The 13,993-nt window shown below is 46.3% G+C and overlaps 1 protein-coding gene across 4 annotated transcripts in view; it reads right to left on the reverse strand.

Annotated features, from left to right (window-relative positions):
• Window positions 1–13,179, reverse strand: part of KLHL6 (kelch like family member 6) — a 59,742-nt gene extending 46,563 nt beyond the window's left edge. Inside the window, exons 1-2 of one of the 4 annotated variants that reach the window (XM_012457104.3) lie at window positions 12,038–12,060; window positions 4,825–4,936 (exon numbers count right to left, since the gene is read on the reverse strand). Coding sequence is in view for 2 of the 4 variants with exons in the window: in XM_012457088.2 (XP_012312511.2) it covers window positions 12,737–13,029 (293 nt within the window). In the remaining 2 variants the exon portion in view is untranslated. The other 3 variants (XM_012457088.2, XM_064366856.1, XM_012457110.3) reach the window with 3 other exon arrangements.
• Between the last annotated feature and the right edge of the window lie 814 nt (window positions 13,180–13,993).

Genomic DNA, 13,993 nt, shown 5'->3' on the forward strand with positions numbered 1-13,993 from the left:
TGGAAATGAAAGTTTGGACATGCTGGCCCCACGTGTGAAGACATTCCCTAAGAGAGAAACTTACACAGAAGAAAGAAGAACTAAGAAGGAGAGAGAAACTGAGTCATGGTAACATTCATTTGGGCACAAGGACCCAACTATACCTAGAACCATTACTCCTCGACTTTTTTTTTTTTTTAATTCCATGAGCAAATACATTATTCTTTTCCCCCTTATGCTTGGACCAGTTATAACTAAACGTCTGCCACTTGCAGGGTAGCGGGATATGATTGGACAAAAGAAACCCTGACCAGCGAATGGGCCCAAATGCCAAAGATTAATTAAAAGTGGTCAGGAAAAGAAAGTGTTAGGTACTCTCAGCCGGGCATGGTGGCTCACGCCTGTAATCCCAGCACTTGGAGAGGCCAAGACAGGTGGATCACTTGAGGTCAAGAGTTCAAGACCAGAGGCTCCACATCACCCCCTTTTCCCAAACACTTTCCAGGCCCACCTCCCGGACTCTGCAGCTTCCCTATGTCACTGTCCAGAAGTTACGGATCAGCCTCTGCTTAAGGGTTTTTTTCTGAGCATTCCCTGGTTCTAACCACTCAGAAACTTGCAAGTTGGCACTGGTCCCAATCTTAACCCCAAGGTTTTCAAATGCTAAGGCTCCTCCGGTCATAAAAGTCATCCCTTGTGACAGGGCAAAGATGATGGTATTGTGTTCTAGGCTGCTGCCTCTGCCAGCCGCCACAGAGGAATCTGGACTGCCAGGTCTGTCCCTTGGGCTTTCATGACACAGAATCCAAAGGGAAAGGGAAGGAAGTCAGGAGCTCCTCCAGCTAGGGATGGGGAGCAGTTATGAGTCTAGACGGGAAGGAGAAGCTGCCACAGTTGGGCTACACACAGGGTACACGGGTCGGGTTTGACTTGAGCTCAAATCCAGTGCCCCCTACACTTACCAACACAGTGAAACCCCATCTCTACTGAAAATGAGATGCTGAAACCCCATCTCCACTGCAACAGTCCTTGAGAAAGGAGCCCCCGTTTCTAATTGGTCCTCCCAGGTAACTTATTTAAATTCAAAGGAAGAAGCTGGGTGTGGTGGCACATGCCTGTAGTCCCAGCTACTTGGGAGGCCAAGCCAGGAGGATCACTTGAGGCCAGGAGTTCAAGTCCAGCCTGGGCAACATAGCAAGACTCTTAAAAAACACAAAACAACAAAAACAAAAAATAAAAATCAAAGGAAGTCACCCTAAAAGCCAGCAGTGGTCTCTGTCAGAGATGTGGATAAGAGAGGGGAACATATTTTAATAATAGCTGTGGCGTGTATCTCCAAGGTGTTCAAAAATTGCAAGTTCAGAATTTGAGTTGCTTTGTTTCTGAGCTTTGCTCTAAAATGGGATAGCCTGGGAAGCAAAGGGTTGATAAGGTTACACCACTTTCTCTTTCGTAGAAGAGAAAGAGTCCTGAGGCTCAGAGCTGGCCCTCGGCATGTTCCAGCCCTCCTGACCTCCCTTCCCCACCCTTCCCTGCTGGGCAGTGCTGCCTCTCCCTGATGCTTTCTGTGGTCTGGCTGCCCTGAGGGCCGGCAGAAAGGACTCTGAATGTTGCTGGGGGCCTTCTCCCCAACCACACTGCCTACACCTTCATTCCAACCTTCATCTCCTCTCACTGCAATTTCTTGCAACTTACCTGAGGCTCTGCCTAGATTGAAGGGACCCTCCATACCCACAGTGCAAAGGATTATTTTCATGGAGATCTTGGATCACATCTCTTTCCTGCTTAAAGACTCTTCTGGCCAGGCTCAGTGGCTCATGCCTGTAATCCCAGCACTTTGGGGAGGCCGAGACGGGCAGATCACAAGATCAGGAGTTCGCAACCATGGTAAAAACACGTCTCTATTAAAAATACAAAAATTAGCAGGGTGTGGTGGTGTGTGCCTGAAATCCCAGCTACTCAAGAGGCTGAGGCAGGAGAATCACTTGAACCCGGGAGCCAGAGGTTGCAGCGAGCCGAGATCGTGCCACTGCACTCCAGCCTAAACAACAGAGCAAAAAACAAAACAAAACAAAGAAACAAAAACTCTCCCATGGCTTCCCACTATCCGTAAGATATGTTTGAAACTCCTCAGCCTCACCCAGCAAAGCCTTTCCTGGTCGAACCACGCCCATCTCTCAGCCTTACTGGCCCACGCATATCCTTTACTTCAACCTACTCTTCTACCTGTAGTTACGCTATGTGGCACCTTCCCAGGTGTGTTTCTCTTTGCCTGGAATGCTCCTCTCTTTTCCTTTGTCCCCTCTGGCCACTTCTGGCCAATGCCTACTCATCCTTCAAAACTCTGTTCAGATATCACCTCTGCCAGGAAGGCTTCTCAGACTGCTCTTCCTCTAGTCTGATTTAATGCCCTTCTGTAAGCTCCCATAGCTCCCACATAGCAAACCTCCCAGAGCCCCTGTGCAGAGCGCCACCAATCATCGCACTTATCGCCCTGTGCGGTAAACATCAATTTACTTGTCTCTCTCCCCTAACTAGATTGTGACTTCCAGGTCAAGCAGGAACCATAATTCATTCATCTTTGTAAACCCTATGTCTGCCACAGAGTAGGCACTTAGTAAATTTGTGTCAAATGGATGGATACATGGATGGATGGATGGATGGATGGATAGACGGACGGATGAACGGACGACATTCACTAAGTCCACTCAGCAAGGTAGTTCTGAAACTTAAATATTTTGCATTCCTTAACCTCTAGGTATTTTCACTTTAAGAGAGAGAATACTGGCCGGGCATGGTGGCTCACACCTATAATCCCAGCACTTTGGGAGGCCAAGGTGGGCGGATCACCTGAGGTCAGGAGTTCAAGATCAGACTGGCCAACGTGGCAAAACCCCCATCTCTACCAAAAATACAAAAACTAGCTGGGTGTGGTGGCCTGAAATCCCAGCTACTCAGGAGGCTGAGGCAGGAGAATCACTTGAACCCAAGAGGTGGAGGTTGCAATGAGCCAAGATCATGCCACTGCACTCCAGCCTGGGCAACAAGTGAGACTCCGTCTCAAAAAAAACAACAAAAGAAAAGAGAGAATACTACACAGTGTTTCTTAACTGAAGGCCTGCTAATCATCGGTGGCACACTGGAGGAGCATGGGAGGAATGAGGATTTTCATAGCATTTACTAAGAATTCTCTGCAAATGAGACAGATACCATCTGCCAACCCAGCCTGCTATCCCGAGTTTTAAAGACACTGCTAGTCACCTGACACTTTCCTAACTTTCCCTAATCTCTGTTCTCTTCTGTTCTATTTTTTGTATTGTGCCCACTGTACACAAAAACACAATAAAATTCCACCTTCCAGGAATCATCCACTGGGCCTCTGCCCCTGCCATAATTCCCCCAACACCAAAACACCCTTGATACTCAGCCCTCCATAAAGCTGAGCTTACTCTACAAGACACATAATCTTTTCAATCCAATAAGGTCTCACTTGACCCTGGACCTGAATCATTATGCACAAACCTGCAGAGTGTCTATTATTTACTACAGATCCCAGAGAGTCTCCTCAGAAAGGGCCACCATGCAGCCTGTTAGTTTGGTTTAATTGTATTTTAAAGCCATAGCAATATCAGCACTCTTGTAATTATTGTGGCCTTCAAGTTTTCCACAGAAGTTAAATACAATAAAAGAATGCTGGCCTTTACGGCTGGCAGAGGGCAGAGAGGTCGCCTAAATGATACTCATTCACAGCAAAGGAGACTTATCTTTATATGGAGTTGGCCTCACCAAAAGAATTTAAGAAGGCTTATACAAAAGATGCAGAGGTATCATAAAACACAAAACAGTAACAACGAAAATAAGAAGACAAGAATTAAGAAATTAAAAGTTGAAGGAGAATATGTCACTGAAACCCAGGCTAAGGAAAATTAGTGCACGGAGCTTCCTGACGGCCAACGCGAAGGCGAAAGTACAACAAACTGGCTGATAAGAAAGTAAAGCAGTGTTTGTTATCCCTCTTTAGCAAACTTGAGCCTGGGAGGTCAAGGTTGTAGTGAGCCATGATCACGCCACTATACTCCAGCCTGGGTAACAGAGTGAGACCGTCTCAAAATAAAATAAAAGTGTAACGAGACTTTACTACTAAAGCCTCTGGGATAACATGATGGAAGTGTAACACAGGAAAAAGCCCTGAAGCTGAGTAAATCAGCCTATTACCAGAAATCTCCCCACCCAGGCCCCACTCAAATCACGTGGTTCAGGCAGGAGCTCTGACGTCATTACAGACCTCTCTGCCCTGCTGTCTTCTGTCTGTCTCTCTGTCTCTGTCTTCTGTCTCTCTCTCTCTGTCACGCACGCACTCACGCACTCACGCGCGCACGCACGCACTCACGCACGCACGCACGCGCACAGCTCTCTGGCCAAGGGTGGACTTCAAACCTAGGCTGGGCTGATCATTGTGCCCCACCTCCCTGGCACAGTGATTGGCCTAGGGTTGGGTAACTGAATGGAGCTGAGCCAATCAGAGTCTTTCTTAGGGGGCTTTTCGAGCCACGTAGAGGAAGTCCCTCGTTTTCCCTCTAGAGCCAAGGCTAGGAGTCTCACAGCAGCCAACAGGCAAACCCTCAACAGTGTGGCAGAAGCCAACCTGAGAAATCCAACCTGAGAAGTCAAGTGAGGGGTGGGGAAAGAGCGCCCCGACGGTGTGCTGGGGCCTGGGTCCTCTCCTCCCTGGGCTCGGCTGCATCCCAGCCCTTCCTGTGATTTGGTAATGTGGCCCAATACCCTTCTCTTTGCCTAAGCAGGTTGACTTGATTTCCTAGCCCTTGAAACCGAGAGAATGCTCACCGATAAAGGGAGATGCAGCAGCACAAATGGATGTTTTACCAAAAACACATGCTCTGCAGGCGGCCAGCTCTCCTCATGGACCGTTTGGTGTTTACCATGTTAGAATCTTGTCCTGAAAAACATTTTCACGGAGGGACAGTTGCATATCCATGGATTTGAGGCAGGGATGAAGCTCACAACTTGAGCTATGAGTGATGAAAATATTTCTCTGTTTTGTTTTAGTTGGGAGCTCCATAGAAGGTCATTTAAAATTAAAGAATAGATTTTCGAATCTTGATTGAAAGAAGATCCCCATGCTGTAGACACCAGGGGTAGGGGTGACAGAGACAATTCCTTGAAAAATCAGAGGACCTGATCGCACTTCTGCCCTGGTGCAGAACCCCCTCCCCACCCCCAGTGCAAAAGAAAAAGGACTGCTAGCCTCACACTGGATGCAGGGCACGTCTATAGGCAGGTGGTCACATGAGCAACCTGTTGAACCCATAATATTCTGAGGCATTTTGGGTTTTGTAACTGCTCCTTCCCGTTTTTCCCGTGATATCCACATTTTATCATCTTTCTTTTCCCTTTTCTGAAGTTGCACAACAGCTTCCCGCCCAGCTCTGTGAGGCCTTCCTGCTCCGGCCAGGATGCTTCATCAGTGACCGGATCCAAGTTTTCATTCACTTCAGCCGTTTACAGGGTGTCTGCTGAATGCCAGCCATTGCAACGGCACCAAGGAGAACAATAAGGTGGTCACTGCCTTCGCAGGGCTTCCATTTTCAACCTGGTTTTAGTCCACCCATGCTGGATGACGCCTTCACGCCACACATCCCCTCTGTGGTCTCTGTGCCAGACCACAGAAAGCATCCAAGAGTGTATCCAGGGCTACTCAAAGTCTTGCAGGGAGCAGAGGAGTGAAAGCGCCAATAATTACCTTCTTGCCTAGTTGGGTCTCAGGATCCGTATCTCTGATGCCTACGTGACAAGGGTCATGGAATTCCCTCATAACTGGGTAGTTTTCATGATACGTTAACATCTATTCTGCACCTGTTGCAGGCCTAGCAAATAGTTTTGAATTGGAGGCCAGTAATACCAGAAGCCCGGATGGAGGAGAGCCTGCTTGAGGGGAGGCGGGCCAAGCAGCAGCAGCCTCCAGCCTCCAGAGACAGCCTCGACAGCAGCGCCCGTGGCTGCATCTGTGCAGCTGTGGCCCCAGCATTGCACAGCAGCAGGAAGTCCTCCCCACACGCGTCCTGGGTGGCTTCGGGCTGCGGTCCTGGCCCCTGTCTGGCCTCCCTTGCACCTGTTTGCCTTCTGGGTTTGGTTCTCCAAACTTCTGCGGGGATTTTGTGAGTTCCTACTATCATTTACATAAATTCCTCTTCTCAAATAAGCCAGAGTTTATTTATGTTTCTCAGAACTAAGAAATCTGATTTATTACCATGCATAAAGTGTTGAGGCAAACAAATTAATAAATGAATCCGTTTTACTATGTGCATTTCACAACTCGCTGGGACCAGTGGACATAAACTGTTCGCCTCACTCTATTGTAGATGTTGGTGTTGAGCCTCAGAGAAGCCAAGCAATTCCTCCAAGATTTACAGAGCCAGTAACTGGCAGAATCTGGACTTAAATCTCAGTGCTGAAGTTTTTTCTCTCCCTTTCTTTCTTTCTTTTTATTTTATTTTTTATTGAGACTGAGTTTCGCTCTGTCACCTAGGCTGGAGTGCAGTGGCACAATCTCAGCTCACTGCAACTTCCACTTCCCAGGTTCAAGCCATTCTCCTGCCTCAGCCTCCCAAGTAGCTGGGACTACAGGCACTTACCATCCCGCCCAGCCAATTTTTGTGTTTTTTGGTAGAAACGGAGTTTCACCATGTTGGCCAGGCTGGTCTTGAACTCCTGACCTCAGGGGATCCGCCCACCTCGGCCTCCCAAAGTGCTGGGATTACAGGCGTGAGCCACTGCGCCCAGTGCCATAAATTGTTTCTGCGGTACCAAGCAGTTTTCTGGTTCTAGCCGCAGTGATGTCTCATATATGTTCCTCAGGCCCTGTATTTTCAGAGCACACTATCTTTTCGCCTTGCACACCCTGACCCTGCTTCCTTATTTCTTTTTTAACCCTTTGATCCAGACTGATGTCCTAAGGCATGCCGGGTCCATGCTGCCACAGGGGTCTGTCAGCTCAGCACCCGGACATAAATTGGAATGAACGTTCAAACAATATCCTGCCTGTGTATGTGCATATGAGCGCATGGAGACTCTGACTTACATTTCCTCCTCATTTTCAGCTTATGTAGCCTACACTAGCAAAAGGGTCTCGGGGAGCTTAGGGGTCATGGGAAATGCCCTGTTAGCCACATTTTTGTTCCCTATGAAGAGGCCTGTTTTCAGTTTAGAGACCATGGGGAAAACGATTCTTCCCATTAAAGTGAGTTCCCCCAAAGATGAAATGGACACCTTGCTATCTACTTGATATTATGAAGACTGAATGAAATAAAAAGAATCCAGCAAAGTGCCTGAAAAAGTGTTGGCCATCCATATTCCAAACTGAGAAAAATGCTTAATACAAAGATCACCACATCACTCATAACAACAAAATACTGGAAGCAACCTAAATGTCCACAGTGAGCGAAAGATTTTCATAGTATGCCTCTGTTGAAACTGGTAGAATATAATAAACAGTAATTATGAAAAGTATGGAGCACCACTGGAAAAATATTATAATGAAAAAAGGGAGCAAAGCAAGATGGAAAATTGCATGTAAACTCTGTTTACAAGTATGGAAGGAAACCATTTGGCTCTTTAGTGCTTGACTCTTAAATATGAAAGATACCTAAAGACTGCCAGATATTTAAGGAGAGCCTGTAAAGTAAAAGACAGAGGCCAGGTGTGGTGGCTCGTGCCTGTCATCCTAGCACTTTGGGAGGCCGAGTCAGGAGGATCCCTTGAGCCCAGGAGTTTGAGACCATCTGGGCAACATAGGTAGACCTTGTCTCCAGGAAATAAATAAATAAAATAAAATAAAAGAGACTAAAACAAAGAAATAATAAATACAGTGGAAACAAACAAAAACAAACAAAAGCAGAAGAGAGTTTTTAAAAAAATGTAAACCTCAAAGAGATCAAGCAAAAATATGACCTACACGAAATAAGAACAGGATGTTATAAAAATGAAGCTTCACAAATAAAATAAGAAAAAAACTCTTGGAAATCAGAAACTGAGATTCTCAACAGGTTGGAAGATAAAATTGAGAAAAACCTTCCAGAAAGTGAAACAGAAAGATAAGAGGATCGACAATAGGAGAGAGAAGATGAGAAAGCTGGAGGACTGTTCTAGAAGGCCACGTGTACTGAGTAAGTGATCCAGAAATAGAGAACAAGGAAAAAGTGACTATGTAATTATCAGGGAATAATATGAGGAAATGTTTAGAACTAAAGGCTGTGACTCTCCAGATTAAAAGATTTCATCAAATGCATAGCATAATGGTTGGAGTAAAGCACACACACACATACATACACACACACAAACATACACACACAAACATACACACGTACACACACGCACAAATACACACACATACACACACACACCTCCAAGACACATCACTGAGAAATATCAAAATGTTTTAAATGTTTGAAGAAAAAAAAAAGCCAGGCAGGGTAACTCATGCCTGTAATCCCAGCACTTTGGGAGACTGAGGCAGGTGGATCACCTGAGGTCAGGAGTTCGAGACCCAGCCTGGCCAACATAGTAAAACCGCGTCTCTACTAAAAAAAATACAAAAACTAGCCAGGCGTGGGGGTACATGCCTTGGTCCCAGCTACTCGAGGGGCAGGGTTGGGGGTGGCTCACTTCCACGCTGCAGTGAGCCACGATCAAGATACTATACTCCAGCCTGGGCAACAGAGTTAGACCCTGTCTCAAAAAAAAAAAAAAAAAACAACTTTTTAATGCAAGGCCTTAAAAATTTACTTCCCATGCACCGTTTCCTAGGAAGTTATTGGAGAATGTGCTTATCAGGGTAAGAGGGTAAACCAGAAAAGAAGACAAGGATTGACGAGAGAAGGCTCTGTTCAACATAGCAGACAGCCACAGGGAATGATGGAGAAGTAGCTGAGTCCTGGCCAGCCTGCAAATCCAGGGAACACGTGTCAGATGGTGCAAGGGAGGAAGATCCCGAGGAAAATGGAACTGGCAGATTCTTTGAAGCATTGGGCCACATAAAAGATTTCTGTGAACAAAAGACACCCCAAAGACAAGGCAGGTTTTTCATTTGAGTGAATTAATAACTTCAGGAAAGACAAAAAGATTTACAGGAAAGGAAATGTCATCATTGAGCAATTGGGCTCAACAGAGAACAATGTTTTCATGAATATAATCATGGAAACGTGTGTTGTAGTAACTATGTTGAAAGATTACATGGAGGGAAAGCATATGGTAAGAAGGTTAGGTAGAGATGCTAAATCCTCATCTGAAATCAATAAATGATGTCTAACACGGAAAAATCAAGAAAGAGCAGTATCAGCGTATTTTGTAGAAATGTCGAGCTGATGCCAGAAAAAACAAACAGAAGTTGAAAATGGCAGACTTGCTGGGCGCGGTGGCTCATGCCTGTAATCCCAGCACTTTGGGAGGCCAAGGCAGGAGAATCATGAGGTCAGGAGTTCGAGACCAACCTGACTACCATGGTGAAACCCTGTCTCTACTAAAAAAAAAAAAAAAAAAAAATACAAAAACTTAGCCGGACATAGTGGCACACGCCTGTAATCCCAGATACTCAGGAGGCTGAGGCAGAAGAATCTCTCGAGCCTGAGAAGTGAAGGTTGCAGTGAGCCGAGATTGCACCACTGCACTCCAGCCTGGGGGACAGAGCAAGACTTTGTCTTAGAAAAAAAGAAAGAAAGAAAATGGTAGCCTTTGGTGCATGAGACAGGGTGGAGGAGGAAAGAGGAATTTTTGTTTTTCATCATAAGCCTTTAAATACTGTTTAACTCTTTGTTTACTATTTGCATATCTGTAATAAAAAATATACATGAAAAATCGAAAGGCAATGAAGAGACAGTTCACAAAAAAAGAGCTGCAGCTGACCCTTAAACATACGAAGAGACGTTTGAGCTACTTAAAAATAAGAAAAATGCAAATTCAAGCTAAATTGAGATATTCTTTCTCGTTTATCAGATTGGTAAAAATTCAGCAGTTGGATGACACCCTCTTTTGGTAAGGCTGTGGGGAATGCAACATGATTCAACCCCTATCAACGAGAAGATGCAATAACCACTAAGACTGAAGACACATTTGACTCAGCAAATCCTCTTCAGGACATGCACATGAAAAAGACTTACGTTTAAGGTTATTCATTACAACATGGTTTATCATAGCAAAATGTAGATTAGAAATGATCCAAATGTCTGTCAATGGGGAAGTGTTTAATAAACTGTGCTCAGTCCCTTAGTGGAAAGCATTTATTTTCTCAATGAATAAAGGAAAAAAAAATGACATAATTTTACAACCGGCTTCCAGGCCTTCCGAAGCACAGAGAGCTACGTCAAAAGCCTCCCAGAGGCGGCGGCTGCAGTGAGCCGAGATCGCGTCACTGCACTCCAGCCTGGTGACAGAATGAAACACCATCTCAAAAAGAAAAGAAAAGAAAAGAGCCTCCCAGATAGAGCCGGCTCCCTGACCTTCCTCAACCTGAGCATAAGAAGAACCCCTTTTGAAACCTCAGACACAAAGCAAGAGAGGCAGTGAGACCGCGTCAGATTTCACGTCAGCCCAAGGTCGAAACCCCAGCTTGGCGACTTTTTGATTCACCGTGACACTCTGGCCTTTGGCTCCTCACCTGTAGGATGGGGATAAGACTCCCGGCCTTGTCGGGTTGCTGTGGGGATGGAGTGGACTAGTGTATGTGATACAGAAGCTACAGGGCCTGGCCCACCATAAGCGCTCCACAAACAGGAGTTGATATTAATAGTAGCACCGGAAAAAAGAATCCTGTCTCCAGGACTGTACTCATTGTAGAAGGAAAGTCATGTTGGAAATCTCAAGAGGAGAAGCAAAAGTCACTGCTCTGAGGAGAAGAATGGAAGGAATTTCCTCTCATGCTCAGGCGGTTTTGGGAGAGGCTCTGCATACACTGGAGATACCTACGCCCTCGTGTTCAGCTTCTCATTGCTATCGCCGCCTCTGATGACTGGCAGAGACTCCTAAGTACCCTAGATCAGCAAGGCTAAAAGGGCCTGAGCCCAAAAACGCATTTAGAATGAGAAAACCAAGGACCAGAGAAGGCGAGTGATGAACTCGGACCTGGTCCACAGCCAGGCCAACCCACAAAACTGCTACCAGGTCTGCATTTCACGATAGCAAGGAATACAAAAGAATAAACCTAAATGTGAGTACCCAGGGCATTGAACTAACCTGACTTTACTCAGTCCTTAAAGGGCCGTAATCAATGTAAAGCATATGATTGAGGTTGGTGGAGAAAGCAAGGTGTTTCTATCAACCCATTTTGATGGCTGTGTTGACGCTTTACATTTTGCACACTTCCCGCAGAACGAAACCCCAAACCTGGTGGCAGCTTGCATTGCAGTAACAAGCATTTCTAGAATGTACCCCATCCCTGCTCCAGCAATGACTAGATATGTAATGCTGAGCTTTCATGTCCTGATTTGTGAAAGGAGGTATCAGCCACCTTCATCATGCTGTTATAAAAATAAAATCAGGTAACCATGTCTGTCTGGCATATAGCAGCCGCTGCTTTCCCCAAAGCCAGCTGTCCCCTTGCCTTATCAGCACCGGAGACCTCATCAGTCCCGCAGCAACCGCCGATCCTGCTCTGTGAGTTACAAAGAAAGGTTTTTCCCCAGGCACCTCAGGAAAAAAAAAAGAAAGAGAACACCTTCCATAATACTTTCATAGGCTAATGGCTTTCAATTTCCTCAGCCAGAATCAAGAGTTAAGAAGAACCTCATTAAGAAGAATTATAAGGGTATTTCTTTTCAAGTTCCCAAAATGCCTTCTTCCTTATCCACATTGCCCTTGCAGGCTGCTTCCCCCATGTCCATGCTGACGTGGAGAACACTGGATCCAGGAGTATTCGCTGGGTTCCCGGTACTATAAAATTCCTACCCCAGGGACATGCTCATGTGAAACCCGCAATAAATCGTTCTTAGCTGAACCAAGCAGAATCAGGAAACGAATTCCAAGGAAGATATACTGAGCCTCTACTTACTGTAGGCTAGACACTGGGTAAGACCCCTTCCGTGCTCTTGTTTAATGATGACAATCCTGAGAGGTGATCACCATTGTCCTCACCTTACAGATGACGAAACAGACATTCAGAGCACTTTGTGCCTTGCCTAAAGTTTCTGTTGAGAAGGAACCGGGTCTCCTGACTCCAGGTCTTCCCACTGTGAGACCACCAGTTTATTGCAGCTGGAGGCCTCTCGCATCTAAAGCACCGTTATAACTGCTTTCTCTTTCTGCACTCTGCCTGCGCACACAGAAGCCCCTAATTTGTAACAAGTCATTTGATAACTCCAAGAGAGGGGCCACATCCTTTTTCTCTATGTCTGCTGATTAACAAAGACAACACTATGCTTCCAACACAGTAGTCAGACCAAGGGGAAAAATCCCTGACTTCAGGGATTTTCCATCCTTTGGAACAAGGAAATATACACAGAAGGTTTACCATAAAACATAAACATTGCTTTTTAAATGATGCCAGTCTCTCTTTTAATGTGGCCTGAATCCTAAAAATGTAAAGTGTGATTGTGTCCGTTCTTATATTTTAAATAAACACACAAGCCTTAATATATGTGTAAGCCATAAATATCACGGCCAACTATTTAAGAGCGGGTTCTCACACTAACACAGCTCTTCCTTGCCACTTCCTTGCACCCAATTTGACTCCAGTCCTAGGCGTGCTAACCTGAAATAGTTGCTGGCCGCAGCAAGCACCACGCGGTGGCAGGAGAATTCCTGAATGTCCACACACAGGATGACGTCTGTCAGCGCGTTTTCCATTCGCAGGGTCTCCAGGCCATTCTGAAGAATTAAGGAGAGTCCCGCGTCGTCAAATTTTACCTTTTCCCCATTTAAGATCTCCACCAAGTCTCCCCTCTTCTGGGAGGGCTCATCTGCAGAAGGTGCCAGGGGCCCTTCCAAACTCTTCTCTACCACGTCGCCCATGGTCCAGGCGCCCCTCCGTCCTGCCGTCAACATGGATTCTGAAGGAGCGCCCAAGTGTCAGGCAGGCCCCATTGCAGAAGCTGAGCGGATTTCCTGTGCAGGGCCCTCCACTTATCACCAGCTGTCACACACGCATAACAGGAAGTCTCGCACTTTCTCATCCTGTTACTACAAATGCCAGCAACTTCTATTCTTCTTCTTTCTGTGAATAATCACAGGGTTAGAAATTACTTAGAATAGGCATGTGGGAGGGGGCTCTGGAGGAGGAGTGGCCTCTTCGAGTCCGCTGTGAGTGCTGTGTGTTTATTTCGGTGCATCTCCCACCTCACATCCGTGAGCAGGAAGCCTCCGTTGGTGGCCAGGACATGCGCACCCCTAGTGCTTCCATAACCCAAGTCATCAATGAGGGGATGAACAGGAGACATTCCATAATCCTCCCAGGAGTCTGAAACCCCGCGATGATCCGACCCCCGCCCTTTGCACACCTTGGAAAGCCCCACTTATCCCCGGCAGTCTCATTTCCGGCAGCACTTTGGATCATACATCTTCATCCTCCTCCCTGCTCAGGGAAAAACAATGTCATGGCAAACATTGTCTTCTCCCCACAGGAAAATGTCTAGGCCAGGCACGGTGGCTCACGCCTGTAATCCCTGCACTTGGGAGGCCGAGGTGGGCGGATCACCTGAGGTTGGGAGTTCGAGACTAGCCTGACCAACATGGAGAAACCCCGTCTCTACTAAAAAAATACAAAAATTAGCCAGGCGTGGTGGCGCATGCCTGTAATCTGAGCTACTAGGAGGCTGAGGCAGGAGAATTGCTTAAATCCAGGAGGCGGAGGTTGCAGTGAGCCGAGATCATGCCTTTGCACTCCAGCCTGGGCAATAAGAGCAAAACTCCATCTAAAAAAAAAAAAAAAGTCTGTTGTTTCAGATATGCGTTGGGGGCACAAAATAAGTGATTTCTGAAACTCCATCACCAGCATCTTCTCAGAAGACGA

Source organism: Aotus nancymaae, unplaced genomic scaffold (genome assembly GCF_030222135.1).
Source record: "Aotus nancymaae isolate 86718 unplaced genomic scaffold, 86718_ANA_hifiasm-v0.15.2.pri h1tg000067l, whole genome shotgun sequence".
NCBI classification, from domain to species: Eukaryota; Metazoa; Chordata; class Mammalia; order Primates; family Aotidae; genus Aotus; species Aotus nancymaae.